Here is an 18,291-nt window from a genome sequence, read left to right on the forward strand (position 1 = left end):
GTCTGCCAAGTTGCCCAGGCGGGTCTCGAACCTGTGGGCTCAGGCAATCCACTCACCTCAGCCTCCCAAAGGTGCGGGATTACAGGCTGAGCCACGAGCCCGGCTAGGTTTCATTTTCTACCTGTTACTCATTACTTGATTTTCTTGCTTTACTATATTAGCTAGTAGCTCTTGTACAATGTTGAATGGATTGGTATTGGAGGGCATTGTTTTCTCATATGTAATCTCAGAGGCTTTCATCTCACCCTTAAAAATGATGTTTGCTGTAGGCTTCTATAAAGATACTTTCTCAGAAAAAGGAAGTTCCCTTTCATTTCTAGTTTGCTAAGAGGTTTTATTGTGAATGTGAGTTGAGTTTTGCCCAACATTTTTGTTAGTATTAATTGAAATGATTATATATTTTTCTCTTTTATTTTTGTTGATGTGGTAAGTTATTAGGATTGATTTTCAAATGTTGTCAATCTTACATTCCTGGAATAAATCAAACTTTACTGTTATACAATCCCTTTATATATTGCTGGATTTTATTAACTATATTTTTTGCTTTGGATTTTTGTAGCTATGTTCATCAGTGAGATTGACTTATTTTCTGTTCTTGAAAATTCCTTATGGATATAAGGTTATTCTGAACTCATAAAACAAGGTCAGGTCTATTCTCTCTATCCTCTAGAAGAGTTTTTGTGAGCCTGGTGTTATAACTTTCTACAGATTTGATAGAATTTGCTGGTGAAGCATGTGGGCCCAAAGTTTTCGTTTTTTGGTTTGTTTTTTTTTTGAGTTGGAGTCTCACTCTGTCGTCCAGACTGGAGTACAGTGGCCGCTCCCGGCCACCGCAGCCTTGACCTGATGACCTGATGGGCTCCGGCGATCCTTCCGCCTCAGCCTTCCGAGTAGCCGGAATTACAGGCATGTGCTATCACGCCCAGCTGATTTTTTGATTTATTGTAGAGATGAGGTCTCGCTGCCCAGGCGGGTCTCGAACCTGCGGGCTCAGGCAATCCACTCACCTCAGCCTCCCAAAGGCACGGGAATACAGGCTGAGCCACCGAGCCTGGCCAAAGTTTTCTTATTGGGAAGATTTGCAACCAAATATTCAGTTTACTATATATATTATCTCTATATAAATTCAGCCATTATATTATTTCTCATCTCTGATTATGTAAGTTGTAAAATTTTCACAGAGTTTGTCTATTTGTTTAAATTGTATACTTTTTAGTATTAAGTTGCTTATAACAGCCTCTCATTTAATGTCAGTAAAATCTGTAGCACTATCTGCTCTTTTATGCTTGATATTTTTTTTTCTTCTTGATAGAGATTTATTAATTATATTAGTCTCTAGAAAGAACCAGCGTTTGCCTCTGCTAATCTTCTCTCTTTCCTATTTTTTCCCATTAATTACTACTCTCATTATTATTACTTTCTTCCTCCTTCTTTCTTTGAGATTAAGTCCTATTCTTTTTCTAACTCTATAAGATAGATAATTAGATCACTTATTTTCAAACTTTCCTTTTATCCTAACATAAACATTTAAAGTTCTACTATTTCCTATAAGCACAACTCTGGCTCCAAGCCCAATATTTTAGCATGTAATATTTTCATTATTGTTCAAATTGAGTTAAAGCTATTTTTTTAGTTTCTATTTTAATGTGTTTCTTGGTCAAGAGATGTATTATTTAATTTTCAAGTATATGGAAATTTTCTAGTTATTTTTTTGTTTCTGATTTCTAGCTTATTTCCTTTATGGTCAGAAAATTTGATCCAGCAATGGCCTACTCTTGTAAATTTTTCATTTGAGCTTGAAAATTAGGTTATTGGATTATTTTTCTATATATTCATTAGATAAATTTGTTGATTATGTGCAAACCTCTTATATTTGTATTGATATTTAGTTTGAACATGTTAAAATGCTTATATTTTCTTGGTGGATTGGATCGTGAATCAATATGAGGTAATCTACCTATTGCTAACAAAATGTTGTCTGAATGCCTTGTTGACTAATATTGAGGTAGCTGTACAGTAGTCCCCTATTTTACACAAGGGATATTTTCCAACACACCCAGTAGATGCCTGAAACCATGGAGAGCAGTGAACCCTATATATGACATGTTTTTTCTATGCATGAATATGTATGATAAAGTTTAATTTATAAATTAGGCACAGTAAGAGATCAATAATAAGTAATAATAAAATAGAACAATTATAATAACGTAGTGTAATAAAAGTTATAGGAATGTGGTCTGTCTGCGTCTGTCTGTCTCCCTCTCAATATACATCTTACTATATGTGATATTTTCACACTCTGGGCAACTAAAACTGCAGAAGGTGAAAATGCAGATGAGGGGGGATGACTGTACTATTTTTCTTTTGTTAGTTCCTTTGTGATACCTTCTTTTCCTTCCTTTCCACCTGCTTTTGTTTCAGATGTCTTACTTGGGCCTGATCATCACTATCTTTTAATTGTAGATGTAGTTCAGTCAAATTTAAAATGTTTATTAATAGATTTAAATTTGACTTATAAGTGTACTTGCTCTTTTTTATTTTATATTTTTCCTCTGTTTGCTAGGAATTGAAACATTCTTGCTATTCTTTTAGTTGTCGTTTTAGAGTTACTAACATGACTGATCACAGTCTAAGATTTATTCTTCTTTTTATTGTCTTCTGATTCTGTGCCATAACCTTCTTAGTATATGTTCCATTTCTCCTAACCCCTCTTTAATATCCTCCATCTTTTTGTTCTTTTTGGACAATCTTGTACTGTATTATTTCTTTCTTAGTACTTTCTTTGGACATCTTGCACTACATTAGTTCTCTGCAACTTAAAATCTGGTTTAATTCATTAATTGAGTTTTTAACTTTCATCATTGTAGTTTTCATTTAGCAAAGTTCTCCTTGCCTTGTTTTCAATTCTTCGTTTTTTTGTTTTGGTTTTTTTTTCGTAATTTTTATTGTCTTCTTGGTTATATTTTCAAGGATCTTTTTTTATGATATTTTATATATTAAACAGTATTACTTAATATGTTGAATTATGTTTGTTTCAGACTTTGCTGTCTGTTATTTCTTTTATTTCTTCTGGTTCTTACTCATGGTTTCATGTGGACTTCTGTGGTCTGCATTTTTAACTATGAACTCATATTTGAATTTTTGTGAGAATACTCTGATATCTGAGCTGATGCGTTTCCTTGATAAGAATAACTGACCAAGTCACCTTGGGGCACTACAAGTCTGGGATCTTTTGTTTAATTACATATTTTGCTTGAGACTTTTGAAACTACACTGGTGGCATAAACTCAGATAACTCTCTTTATCTGACATCAGGGTTGTGATAGACATGGCTTTTTATGTCCACTCATGTATGGTGGCATCCCTGCCTCCTTGTTTTCATACCCTTATACTGAATACGTAAGCTTTATGAAGTTCTCCTATTAGAATCTATTCTTGGGGAGGCTCTAGACCCCACCACCACCACCAAACATACACCATGCAAATAACAGAAAGAAGCTCAAAATCACAATATTTGGCAGAAATAATTAGAATAAAAATTGACTTTGGAGTTTAGTTACCTTCAAGAATTCTTACAATTCATTTTATTTTTATACTCCATTGTTTTCTTATTTTCACATCAGCCTGATGGTGGCTTTTTTTGTTTGTTTGTTTTAAAAACGAGATTCTAAAGATTTTTTTATCTAATACTCTACTTTCTCTTTATGGTAGAATGGTATTACTAGAAAGGGAATGACAATGTATTATATTTCTCTTTTAAAAGTAGTTTATGGCTGGGCTCGGTGGCTCAGTCTGTAATCCCAGCACTTTGGGAGACCGAGGTGAGTGGATTGCCTGAGCCCCGTGGGTTCGAGACCAGCCTGGGCAACTTGGCGAGACCTCGCCTCTACAATAAATCAAAAACATTAGCTGGGCATGGTGGCATGTGCCTGTAGTTCCAGCTACTTGGAAGGCTGAGGCGGAGGGATCGCGGAGCCCAGCAGGTCAAGGCTGCAGTGGCCAGGAGCGTGCCACTGCACTCCAGTCAGGGCGACAGAGGGAGACTCCAACTCAAAAAAAAAAAAAAAACAGTTTATGCATTTTTTTAGCTTTTATTTTCAAAACACTACCTGTATAACTTTCTTTACATATTTATATCATTTTTATGCTACAAGAAAAATGAGGGCAGCTAATGTTTACTGAATGATGACTATGTGACAGATACAGCTTAAAATTCTCTATATTTATTGACTTTTGAATCCCCTCAGCATCTCTGTAAAGTAGATACAGTTATTATTCCCATTATACAGATGAGAAAACTAAAGCACTGAGAAGTTGAATAAATTGCTTAAGGTCACATAGCTAATAAAAGTTGAAAAGGAATTATTTTTAAATTGTAAGCTACTAGGTTAATAAATAATCTGGCAGGGTAGAGAAAAAGGGTGGGTTTTATTGCTCCATAGGCCTGAATTTATATCCAGGATCTGCCATTAACTATGTCTCTACTTTAAAGACATTTGAAAGGGTACAGCATTTAATATATGTTTTTAAAGTTTATTTTAGATTTAATTCATTATATCTTATATTGTTTTTACTTATTTTATTATAAATGTGATATATAACCATTATAAAAATAATCAGTCAAAGCCAATGAAACACAAAACCTCCTATTATGCCCTCTTCCTCCCCCTTTCCTTTTCCTCACCTCCATCATGCTGAGCTACCATTGCCTGTTTGGAGTATATCCTTCCATTGTTATTTGCGGTATGTGTGGTGTGGATACATGTGTCAATTGTTATTTTCTGTATGTGTGGTGTGGAGACATGTGTCAATTTACTAGTAATTATTATATATATGTACACTTTCTTATTTCTGCAGTTTGGGTTTCATTGTAAATAACTTCGAGTCTCTAGGATGGGGATGGGGGGATTGTGTGTGTGTATTTTTGTGCTCATGGTATTTTAAATCTGCATTGTAATAAAGAGTATGACTCTAATTAGATTTGTTTTCATTTAGGCATTTTTAGATATTTTTCTATTCATGATACTGAGGTCATTTCCTTTTTTAAGTTTTACAAACCACACTGGAGAAGATATTCAGATACTGCTCTGTGTTTTGGAGCAAAGAGAGCTGCAAGTTAAATTTCTTCCTGGCCAGGCTTGGTGGCTCAGTCTGTAATCCCAGCACTTGGGGAGGCAGAGGCTAGTGGATTGCCAGAGCCCGTGGGTTCAAGACCAGCCCAGACAATTTGGTGAGACCTCGTCTCTACAATAAATCAAAAAATTAACTGGCCGTGGTAGTGCGCGTCTGTAGTTCTGGCTACTTGGAAGGCTGAGGCGGAAGGATTGCTAGAGCCCAGTAAGTCGATGCTGGGGTGGCTGTGAGCATACCACTGCACTCCAGCCTAGACAACAGAGTGAGACTCCAACTCAAAAAAATAAATAAGTAAAAATAAAAATAAATTCTTGCTATGCAGAATTGGGGCAGTTGTGGAGTTCACGTGACGTTTCAACACATATTGTGACATTGCCCTCTCCAAAATGTTCTGCTACAAATTCCACTGTGGAAGAGAGAAGTCAGGAATGGACGTACATATATGTTGAAATTCAGAATAACATAAAGGTGGTATGTTAAAGGAGTTGGCAAAAATAGTGATTATTCAATTGGAGGTGTCAAGTCACTGGAAGGCACAAGTCTTTTGGTAAGCCTGGCCAAATCTAGAAATTGACAGGGAAAAACTGACAAATTTGGTCATGTAAAAATATGTAATTTTTATATTAAAATTATAAATAAGAAAAAATAAAGACAAACCAACAAACTGAAAAAATGTCACATATAACAAACGTGCCAAATGGCAGTTTTCTTTGTGAGGCAAAAGTCAAGCAAAGCACCTCAAGGAAAAATTGACAGATATACTGCTTTTCTTCTTTTGAGTTATGACAATGTGCCAGACACGAGTTAAACAAGAATGCAAGTTCTGTTTAATTCTAGCAGGATCTATGATGCAGATATCATTATTATTATTATAAAATGTACATTTTATAGAGAGAAGATTATGGTTCAGATTGATGGAATAAATTTCTGGAAGTTACTGAGCTCTTGAGTAGAGGCTGAACTTGAACCCAAGTCAGTTTGTTATAAATCAGTTTTCTAAATAGTAGTCCCGGGCAAAAACAAACAAACATACACACAAAAAAACTGAGAAACAAAATTTCCAATAGGCATATTATATTAAATAAGGTGTTCACATTTGCTTATAATATAACATGAGAAATTAAATATGCACCATATATATTATACCTCTTAATAGGCAAAGATTAAAAATACTGATAACTGTTTTTAAAAAAAGATAAGATAACTATTTGCAATTATTTGTGTAAATAATTGCAATTCCATCAACAGTGTAGGATAACTGTAGTTCTCCTATACTGTTGATGGAATTGCAATTATTTACACAAATTAGACAATCTCAGTCTTAATTTTCTTATCTATAAAATAGAGATATTGCTTGACAGAATTGTTGAGAGTATTACATTCTAAATATATGAAAAATGTTAGCACTATGTCTAAATGCTTAAATTATTATATACTACTCCTTCCAAAATCTCCCACTATCTCCCCTACCCCCCATATGCACAAAAAACAACAGAAAACATATTTTACCTCTTTGTACCCCTAGCACAAAGCAAAGATTCAACAGATAAATCTGTATGTGAAGGTGTAAACCAGTAAGAAGAAATACTCTAGGCCACCACAAACCTTCAGCCAGCTGTTGGATTTCTAGGACCACACAAGAATCTGTACAGTCCATCCAATTCCATGGCCCATGTTCTAGCTCTCCATTTCCTTGCAAGTCAAAGCAGGCAGCAGACCCCAAAAAAGAGCCAGGAGCTCTGTTAAAATACTATCTGGTAAAATTGGCTGTAAGAACAAGGATTGGTGGTATGATGGTGTATAGCCAAATGCTTCTCCACCTATTTCAGGGAACTATTAACTTTCTGGTGTAAACAAGTCTGAAAGTTCTAAATATAAGTTATTAATAAACATTAAAGTACTATAATAATATTCTCCCTGTTCTAAATATTTACTGACAGTCATGTATTTACTGAGAGATACTGACTTGGAAGTGACCTAATGAACTTGAAATAAACATGACAAGACGACACTGGCAGTTGTTGAGCTTTAGAGGAAATGATATTTATGTGGTTTGTCTACAGCACGTTTAACTGGACGGTCCCATTCCTTTCATCACTGGCCTGTTTGATTCTGGCAGCAGCCACTATCACTTTGTATTTCATTCCACTGCGGTACATCATTTTAATCTGGGGTAAGTTTGACATGGCCCTTTTGCTGGCAATCAATTCCAGGTAAGAACTAATTACTCATTTTTAAGGCGCGACTATTAACTTTAAATGAGCTCTTGTTGGCAATTAAACATGAGATTAAAGAAAGCATTTTGGGAACAAAAACTTCTAGGACCTCCCTGAAAAGGCCAGTTGCATGAACGATCAGCATAGATATTTATAGGCCTCTTGCATAATTGCAATCATATAAAAATGTGATTGTGCACACCTTTTCTCTTTGGGCTTTTCCAGTCATAAATCCCTTGACTAACATATGAATGTGGCTTGGTAACTTCACAGAAACAGTGTTGTTCAAGTAGTGAGCAAACACCTGCATCTTGCCCTTTATATTTTGTAAAAGTAGATGCAGCCGGGCTCGGTGGCTCAGCCTGTAATCCCGCGCCTTTGGGAGGCTGAGGTGAGTGGATTGCCTGAGCCCATGGGTTCGAGACCCGCCTGGGCAGTGAGACCTCATCTCTACAAATAAATCAAAAAATCAGCTGGGCATGGTAGTGCATGCCTGTAATTCCGGCTACTCGGAAGCCTGAGGCAGAAGGATCGCTGGAGCCCAGCAGGCGAGGCTGCGGTGGTCGGGAGCGGCCACTGCACTCCAGTCTGGGCGACCGAGTGAGACTCCAACTCAAAAAAAAAAAAAAAAAGTAGATCCACTGCCAGTTTGCTCCTCACACTTTATATCTCTTAGAGGAAAAAAATTAACCTAATCGGCAAGGGAGAAGAGAGGGGGTATTCTGTCACTACCTAACTAGCGCCTGAAAGGAGAGGAAATTGTTATTTGCCAGGAGAAATGGTATGCCTATATAAAGTTGAGCTGCTTTTTAAAAAGTAGAAACAAAAATGGCAAATGGGAAGTAAAATTTCATGACAATTTAATGCTCAAGGTAGCAATTGGATGAAATACAAGCAGCTTTGTGACTGTTTGTATCTGTTACTGGGTGAGCTCTAGGTTGATATAAGGAGAGTAAACTGCAGTAACTTAATTTAGAAGAGCATTCAGTCTTCCTCCCAAAGAGTCTACTGGTCCTGGTTTTCCATTGCTTAGCTTGAGGACTGCTGCAGAGTTCTCAACCATCGTTCGAGGAAGTCACGAAAATGAGAGACTACATTAAGATGCATTCATCTTTAAGCAAAAGCTGAGCGCCTGCAAATGCCAAATAAGCTACACCTTTTCTAAAACCATTAAATGTAGACCTTTTCAAAGAAAGTTCACAAGGGTAGCACCCTGCTGAACAACAATCACCAACTGGGCATTCAGAAATGCAAAAAGTCATGGAAAAAAAACAGAGTAGCTCATACAATTATGGAAGTACAATGATTTTGAAAGTATTATCCATTCATTATTCCAATCCCCTCTTCAGGGGTCTGTTTTAATACTTGATGATCCTCATTCTTGAGGAAAATCTTATATTCCTGCTTAATATTATTTTGTTAGTTTGTTTCTTTTTTGTGGTTTGGTTGGAAACAATTCTAGTACATTGGTTCTTAAGAAAGGCCATGGAGTTCTTCAGGGCCCGAGAAAGCATATTTTGACTGAATGCAGTGACTCACACCTGCTTGAGCCTGCTTGAGGAGTTCAAAATCAGCCTGGACAGCATAGTGAGACCCTGGCTTTACCAAAAAAATAGGAATTTTCCCAGGTGGTGGCACATGCCTATAGTCCCAGCTACTAGGGAGGCTGAAGCAGGAGAATCACTTGAGCCCAGGTGTTAAAGGCTGCAGTGAGCAATGATTGTACTCCAGCCTGGGCAGCATGGAGAGATGTTCTCTTTAAAAAAAAAAAATTAAAGACAGCATAATTTGGAAAAGGATTTCTCTGAATACTAACTATATATGCTAAATGTTATTTGTATTTTTTTTTTTTGGGGTTGGAGTCTCACTCTGTCACCCAGGCTAGAGGGCAGTGGCACGCTCCCGGCTACTGCAGCCTCAACCTGTTGGGTTCCGGCGATCCTTCCGCCTCAGCCTTCCAAGTAGCTGGAACCACAGGCGAGCACTACCACACCTGGCTAATTTTTTTTGATTTATTGTAGAGATGAGGTCTCTCCAAGTTGCCCAGACGGGTCTCGAACCCGCGGGCTCAGGCAATCCACTCACCTCAGCCTCCCAAAGGCGCGGGATTACAAACTGAGCCACCGAGCCCGGCTATGTTATTTGTATTTTTATACGTTAAATAATCTTATTCTTTTTCAATTACTTTTTCATATGTATTAGTTTCTAAATCTGTTTACCAATCACATTTAAAATAAATCTCTTTAAATTACCGTCCAACATAAACAGAATGTGATTCCAAATTACACTCATTTCTCATTTGGCTAGTGTTTTGTTCACTTTTAAGTTCATAGAAATTGAATGCCACAGTCAGCTGTTAAACACTTGCTCCTTCATTTCTTTATCATTCTGATGCTTACTTGATTTGTTTCTATGTACCTTTCCCTCCACAAAGAAGCCTAATACTGCATTTGCTCCTTTGATCATCAATTTTGGAATTCTAACTCCTCTTTATATTTACCTAAATCACTTTGACTTCTGATCTTATCCTCCAAGAACTTGGCAACTTTCCAACAACAACTTTTTGCATCTACTTAATGAAACATACTCTATTTATTATTCACTTTATGGATGCAATTATTAAATGGCATAGAGTTTATTATGTTTCCTGGGCCAACAGTAACCCGTTGAGCTTTATACTCTGTGTCTGTTTCTTTGGTTTTATGTCCTAGAAAGGAGTTCATAGTTTATGATGAGCTTACCATAGACAAAGCCTTGACAATCAACATGTGATCTAATGCCTCCTTTCATCATGAAAACCCTGCCATGACATCCTAGAATATATTCTAGAATTCTATTAGGATTTACTCTTATTCTTTTGTAGAAAACAAGTTAGTTATTAGCTAGCATGGGACCAGGACATTATTTTGCACATCTCCCATATGATTTTATCCCCTGCCAAGACATTCTCATATAGAAGGAGATCAATTTATGACTTAAACTATTAGTTTCCTTTTAACTTTTTTAAGGAAAAGAAGACTTTCTTATTCTAAGTGACTTATCCATTTTTATTGAGTCCCAAAAATGGTGAATAAGATCCTAGATTTTTTTGTTTTGTTTTAATTCTTTGAAAAAAATTAACTGTATGTATTAGATTTCCATATTTTATATACCCAAATGATATTTTTGTATGTGTTTAAGTATCAGAAATATTTGACATAAGCATATACAGACAGCCCAATTTCATAATGACTACGGAAAATACTTCTGGGCCCACCAAAATTATTGTAAGGTTTTTGACAGGTGAGATACTTATTTTCTTTAGTCCTATAATTCCTAGTGCAGCTACATTAGATAATAAATCTTTAATGAGTTCTTAAAAAATATTTTATGAGTTGAATGAGTCAGCAAACTTAATACCTGCGTCCTACATAAACAACATTCTGTTGGGCTCACTACCTCTCTTTTACTCTTGTGTGGGAGTGTGATTTTGAAATTGAGAAGTAGGTTTTAAGAAGGACATCTGAAATTTTCATGAGGAAACATCATCTGGTGAATTCTGGTCACTTATTAGATGTATTTCCAGAATGCAGAACATTTATTAGCATTAGATCCCCTGTGGGTTTCTGTTCCTTTTGCGAGATTTCTCATATTCCTTCTATTTTGCCCTTCATCATAGATGCTTTAATTATGATTTTTCAGCTCTGGTTTAAGCCACTTCTGTTTGTTCAAGGAACAAGTAAATTCCCCAAGCTAAATTTTGAGCTTTTTACAGGAAGTTATGACTTATTTGACTTGTATCTTCATTTGATAGCATTATATCTCTTACCTGGAAGGCACTCAGGGTTTGATAAATAAACAGGGACCCTTCACCGAAACCTGACCAGCTATATGCCAATCATTCATGTAAATATCTGAAAAATAGTGTCATAAATGTGTAAAGCAGTCCTGCAATTGTTCATATCTTCTAGCTTTCTCCAAGTGATTTTTTTTCTTTTTTCTTTTCTTTTTACTGGAGGGTTCATTCCACCCCACTGATCAATTAAGTCTGTGATCTGGGACTATTAAATGATAATGCCTTTCCCAAATGTTATCCTTTGGTATTTAGATGATCCCACTTGCATTTTGTTTTGTTTTGTTTTATTTTTCTGTGGGGTTTTTTTGGGGGGAAAAAACATCACAGCAGATGTATTCTGTATATGTATTATTTAGGTTAGAGAATATATCTGTATTATTGAGGTTAAAAAAATCTGAAGTCATGTCTAGCATGCTACTGTATAAAGCCACAATTTCCAAATGTGGGAGTGTGATCATATGCCTAATAGTATAAAGATTCTTTTTTATTACCACCTCCTTTGTCTTCTTAGTTTATTGACATCTATAGTAATAATGTGGCCTACTGCACTGTTGTGGAATTTCACATTACAGAATCCTTTTTCCCATACTGTCCAATGTGATTCTCCCATCAACCTAGGAAACTCTATCGGGCAGGTCTTTATTATTCAAATTTTAATATAAGAAATCTGAGATACGCACAGTTAATTCATGATGAAGACAGAACTGAGGCCCAGGTATTCCTGGATCATAACCCTTATTTTCTTGCCCCTGAAAGATGACCCAGGAGTCTATGATGTCCTATAGACACTTGGTCTCACACAACAGATAATACGGTGGCATTACAGAACCATTTGAGCCCGAGACACCTTAATAAACAAGGTGCGCTTTGGAAACACACAGTGAGTGCCTTATAATTTTTATTCTGAGTTTTCTTTTTTCAAACAGTCTCAGTGCATTGTGGACTACTTTTGCCCTTATTGGTGCATTTGAGCTACTGTGCAGGTTTATAATCTTCTCAGTGACTAAGAATGCAGTGTTTTGATCGACTGTGATATTATCCCTGCCTTGCTGTTCATTGTAAAGACTCCAGATGCGCACACTATATATAATTAACAATAGAAGATATATCTTTCTCAATACGTCTTTGTCTCCCTTCATCATTTCGCCTTGTCTGTTTTCTTTTGCCAAAAAGCCCACGCTACAATTAAATGTCTTTAGAATAACACAGTGAGGGTATTTTAGTGTAAAGGAACGCTGGGGGAAATTTTAGCTAGAATCATGAAGCTTGCTGTGGGGGTACGGAGAAGAAAGGAGCGTGTAGCTTTGACTTTATGGAAAGGGGATCATTTGCTAGAAACCTTCCGAAGCCCAACCACCAAGCCACCATTTACTCATGAACAATGGCTGGCTCCCATTTGCAAAGCAGATGTAAATCTGACCCTCCAAAGAAATGACTGGAGGTTGGCATTGTGTCAGGTATAAATGCCATGCAGGAAGCCTAGTCCTCAGATGAAAGCCAAGTAATATTTAATGAACAACAAAAAAAATCAAACCTTTTGTGGGCTTGGGACTTCTGAACAGTTAAATGTTACCTTGGCTTCTGAGTAGGAGCCATTCAAAGTACAACGAAGCGAAGAATTCATTCAGCGTCATTGGGACTGACAGCCCTTCAGATATGATCCTTGTTAAACAAGCACCCTGTGGCAAAACTTCAGAAGGCCACCTAGTCTTTCTGCTTCTAAAACTCAACATGAAAAATGGGTTGACATTTGGTGAAAAGACTACAGTTTATGAGCTCCACATACAGTCAAAGCAGCTCCAAGGAGCAGAGTAGAAGACAAAACATGGTTGAGAGGAACTTCCCTCTAAAGAGGAAACCATGGGCAGAGCGTGTCCTGGACATGCCCAGGAGCCCAAGGTAGAGCCACCAAAGAAGTATGCTCTACAGTGTATTGACATCCTAAACGTTGAACCTCTGTCTAATTATCATTGTCCTTGTCCTAAATTAGCATGTCCTCCATTGCCGAGACATACCCACATGCCAGCATTGCAGACTATAAATTAAGTTACCAACAATAGTAAGATAATTTTCCAATAATAACTTTTCACAGTTTCCCCCAGCATCAAAGTATAATCAACATGTCAAGTTCTGTTCTGCAGCAAGAGAAGAGAAACCTGTGAAAATGAGTTGGAGGTGGGGGAAGATGGATGGCTGTAAGTTTCTTTGTAACAACAAAAAACAACTCCCATCCGTTTGGTCCAGAGCCTCCAAGCAGAGACTTGTTTGGGCTAATGAAGGCCTTTTCCCATCTGGGACATTTGTTTTCATAGCAGAGGAGGCTGTTAATCAGTGTACTCCAAAAAAGCCAATGTACTCCTCAGTTTGAACGTGTGTTTCTGTCGCCCTGCTGCTGGGATTGTAATGGGATTTTCACAGCTGAAGAAGGCAGAGCCCCACTTCGACAGCCCCCCCTCTTCCTGCCTTCAGGAAAAGGCATCTGTGAATGATTCCACATGACAGCAACATGTGCGTGACTTGAGGTCTAGTAATTGTTTTCACACTAATTTTTACTTGTGAATGCACCCCCTCCCCTGAGTCAGGCAAGTTTTTAAAGATAGATAGATAGATAGATAGATAGATAGATAGATAGATAGATAGATAGACAGACAGACCAACCAATGGATCACGATATCTGTGGTGTTTCTGTTTTTCAGGCATAAATAAATTTACTAAGAAGCTTCGAAATCCCTATTCCATCGACAATAATGAGATACTAGACTTCCTCTCCAGGGTACCATCTGATGTTCAAAAGGTATGTAATGAATGGTCACCACCAACAGGGTCCCCAACCTGAAGTCTGGTCAGCCCCACAGCCAGAGGAGCACAAGGCTTTGCATGTGTGAGTAATTGAGATAAGGAACCAGAAAATCCTTAAAGAGGCCTGGCTTGCAGGGAGGTGTCAGGGAAACCTTTGTCCAAAGCGTGAGATGATTGGGGGGAAATTATTCTGAAAAGAGCTGCTTAAGAATGATCTGGAACTCATACTGCGTGGCCACAGTGCACTGGTGTTTGTTCCCATTTTTGATTGCCTGCTCCCTAAAGAGTTGATAAGATAGATGGGCGCAGTGAGTGGAATTGAGTGAGATCCAAACTGGGGAGTGTTGCTGCTTATTTTCTTCCTCTTTTGGATGACGAGCATTTTAGGGAGAACAGGGGACAAGAGGATTATTCTTTTTATTTTCCTTTGTCCCGATTATCTCCTAGGCCTCCCTTCTATCCCTTTTTCTCTAAAGACTTAGGGACACTGAGGGCAAAGCCCCCACTTACTCTAATACACGTAGAGGCAGAAACGGCGTGAAATAATTTGAGATCAATCAGAAGTATTATTCACAGGTAATGGTCATTTAGTCCAACAGTGTCCCATTTCTGTGGATACACAGAGATTAATGAGAGCAACAATACCAGAAAGTCTTGCAGAGTAGCTCAATCTGGGCCCCTGTGGATTGGCATGCTAGAAATCCAGAGGAAAAAGAGCAGGCAACAATTTCTCTAATGAGAATAGAGACTGAATAGGTAGATAGGGAGACCAGAGCATGAAATATCACCGAGACTATCAAAGACACAATCCTTTAAGTTTTGAGAGAATCCCAAATCAAGTATTGGTTTTCATATTTGGGCCACTGTAACATAATTGCTTCCCCGTCAGCTCCAGATGGATTGCAGAGACACTGGCTGAAAGGTCGCAGGGCTTTTTTCCCCTCCATGTTAAGGTCTAGAGATTAAAGTTGACCCTGTGATGCTATTTTCCTTTAACCTTCAGTTTATGATATAATTATCTATGAAAATACATTCTCTAAAGATACATTTACTCTTTAACATTTGCATTACATAATTTAAAAATAAGAGCCCAGCCCCCGCTTGTTTTGCATTCAAGATTGACAGGTATGTCAACTTCTACTCCCCGGGGGGACCTTCGCAAAACACTGGGAGGAATGGGTGTTTTTTTCATTTATCTGCTTTTGACAAAGTATAGCCTGACTTATGTGAGCGGACTAATGTCCTTGGGGAGTTTGGCACAAATGCTAAAAATAGGGAGCACATGTGGTCTGTAATACAATATCTTAAATAAAGGCATTCCACCAGCAGCCTATCAAAGCCCACACACCAAAGCAATACGTTTGCAGTGTACCATCACTTGGGTCACAATGTGAGTTCACGCTGTATCCTTGAAGAATAGAAATTTCCATCAAGCCCCCCCAAGGATTATCTATGCACAGTCCAGGCACCAGTCCTCAAAGTGGCCATTCCAGTTGGAGTTGGCATGAATACAGAGAAATACAACAAAAGAACATTCAAGGAAGATATACAGTATGCTAGTAAGATCCTCCGTGTATAGCCAAGGGCACTTTCTAATAACACAATGACAGTTTGCCACTGGGGACTCCTGAGTGCTCATATTTATCACAGATGTTTTAGCCATTACATTGTAAATGAAATTAATTTTTAAGAGAAATCTATATTAGTATGGAACCCCATATCAATTTCAGTATTTTTTCCCCTCTCAGGCAAAATAAATGTATATAATTTGCTGAGATGTTTTCCCCAAGATTTTAAATATTTTTAAAAGAATAATTCTCAGTACATTGCTATATCATATACTAAGATAAACATTCCCAAGAGGCAGTTATTAAGCTTACTTATGGTTGAAAACTGGCACACACAAAACGAAGATCATCTTGCAGTGCCCAGAGCAGGTAGAAACTCATGCATCTCATTAGAAAAATCTGCTTTTAATATTTTGGTTTCAAGAAATGATGCATGACTTCTCAAATCCTTCCTGCAATTAATCCCTCCATGTTCCTGTGTTTAGAAAATGATTCATTACCTTTGAACCTTCCTTCCTTTGCCTTGGTTTGTCCTTGGGGAGCCATTAGCACAAACTGTGGTGAGCTAGGGTTACCTAACCGCCAGCATCACGTCTGTTTGTTTTCACAGGTGCAGTACGCAGAATTGAAACTCTGCAGCAGCCACAGCCCCCTGCGGAAGAAGCGTAGCGCTCTCTAGGGCATACACCGACTTTGGACACCAGCACCCGATATTGTGTTGGGTTGATTAGAACAATGTTATGGCTGTTTCAGTGGTACCCGTGGTGTCCTTCTGAAATGCATGCTGTGTGACGCCCTCTCTGTACTCTCCCCTCTTCTTCAACTGTACACACATGCATGTGTGTGCACATTTCTATGCATGGGTGTCCTAGTTGCACAGAGGGTTAGTCCAGCCCAAGGAAACGAATCTGAGACTGTGAAAGACTAATATCTATACTGAAATAGGACATAAAGCAAGGCTGCCATGGGTCTGAACACCCTTCTTGAGAACAACCAAGAGGCCACTGGGATTTGAGTGACTTTGAACTTGTTTTCACACCTCCAACAGATTCTCATTATGATTCAGATATTTCCACTCTTTACTGCGACACTCCTTTCAGATTTTCGTTCATGTAAGTTTCTTCTCTGAGTTAACAAGTCTTTGACAACCATCATCTGTCCAAATAATGTATGTTATAAAAATATTTTTAAATAATTGCTAGAGTTAGCCCAAATCTTTGGGAATCCTTCAGCCATGATTATTAAGGATATGTATGTAAATTTGGGGTAAATCCCTTGGTGCTGGATGTTAGCCTGCCTTGTGGTCCATTGCTGGCAGTGGATGTCCAGGGAAGGTCCCTAGGGATCATACATTTGAAGAATGAATGTAGTTGGTTACATTTGAAAGTAGTTGGTTGCCTTAAAACACCATTTCTTCTGCCTATACTTTTTCCAAAATAAAATGTCAACATATAGCTTCAGAAAGGCAGGTGGGAGGGGGATCACTGAATAGTTTCTGTAAGTATTTAGAAAGCGAAAGGGCTGCTGACCAAGGGACTCATAAATGAGGCTGCCTACCTAGTGATCGTAATCATTTCATTTACCCGAATGTTTTGAGCAGAAAGTAAAAATACTTTGGCTGTCCAAATTCATCTTTTGTTTCTTTTTGGACCAAAATAAGCTGCATACAATAAAAATGTTTGAGAACTCCATTCTTAGAAAAGTACCACCCCAGAGTCCTCCTGGGATAGCATCTGTCTCCTGCAGACCCCACCATTCCACAGTACTCCCCTGCCAAGTAAAATTCCTGATTTTATGCATATATTAAATGTATGCAAATATCTCTCTGTTCAAATGATATTTAAGTTTTGCAGACTGTATTTTGTTGACACATACTTTGTGCAGTTTTATATATATGTGTGTATATTATAAAGAAAAGTTAAGGTAAAAAGACTTGATTTAATAGTGAGTTTACTAATTTTTTTTGTCTTTGGGTTGTAATTTAATAATCTTCAAACAAAATGTTTATGAAAAATGCCAAAGATTCTAAACCTTATCATCCCGTGTCTGTTTTTCTTCATGTTGTATCTCACTGGGTTGCTTTCTGGCTGAGCCAGATTTCTGCATGATTTGATTTACTTCAAGTTAATGAAGCTGGCTGGAAAAGAGCCTTGCAGAAATTATAAAAGCTCCAGTAAATCTCTTAGTTGTACATACAATAGATACCCAAGAACTTCTTTTGTGAAACCAGTTACTCAATCTTCTGTGTAAACAATGCCTCATTGTCTTGCTTCTAACTATCATCTAGTTTATCATAGTCTGTCATTTTGTAACGACCTAAGTCAGGCATTTTTAAAGACATGTGAGATCTGATCAGTCATTTGAATGAGAACTTTCAGCAGCAAAATAACCCCTTATTTATTTAAAAGTAGAACCAATACTTTATTGTTGTTCTTTTGCTATAGAATTTCAAAATGAAATAATTTGCCTGGCAAGAAGGCATCATTAGTTAGATGTATTTTCTCCGTAGCCTGACTGAAATTCTCAGCATTAGGTTTAGGACCCAAGCACCAGCTGGGATGTGAGAGCAGGACTGAATCAACCTTTAATAAACTGTATATGAAAAACAATTGTTAATTGATTAAGTAGACATTGGATGTTAAAAATGCACGTTAGTTAAAAGTGGCATGTTAAGATTTATACAAGTAATCAAAAACTTTTAGGAAAGATTGCAGAATGCTTTAGATAAAATTTTTATTGA

The 18,291-nt window shown here is 37.5% G+C and overlaps 1 protein-coding gene across 3 annotated transcripts in view; it reads left to right on the plus strand.

The window, feature by feature from the left end:
- MCTP2 (multiple C2 and transmembrane domain containing 2) overlaps positions 1-17,589 on the plus strand; it is a 193,866-nt gene extending 176,277 nt beyond the window's left edge. Inside the window, exons 20-22 of one of the 3 annotated variants that reach the window (XM_008048190.2) lie at positions 7,197-7,306; positions 13,881-13,978; positions 16,162-16,278. In XM_008048190.2, the coding sequence (XP_008046381.1) occupies positions 7,197-7,306; positions 13,881-13,978; positions 16,162-16,230 (277 nt within the window). In that variant the 3' untranslated portion in view covers positions 16,231-16,278. Of the gene's footprint in view, positions 1-7,196; positions 7,307-13,880; positions 13,979-16,161 lie in introns of all 3 variants that reach the window. The other 2 variants (XM_008048192.2, XM_008048193.2) reach the window with 2 other exon arrangements.
- The last annotated feature ends 702 nt before the right edge of the window (positions 17,590-18,291 follow it).

This window comes from Carlito syrichta, unplaced genomic scaffold (assembly GCF_000164805.1).
Source record: "Carlito syrichta isolate Samal-C Ts95f unplaced genomic scaffold, Tarsius_syrichta-2.0.1 Scaffold120869, whole genome shotgun sequence".
Lineage (NCBI taxonomy): Eukaryota > Metazoa > Chordata > Mammalia > Primates > Tarsiidae > Carlito > Carlito syrichta.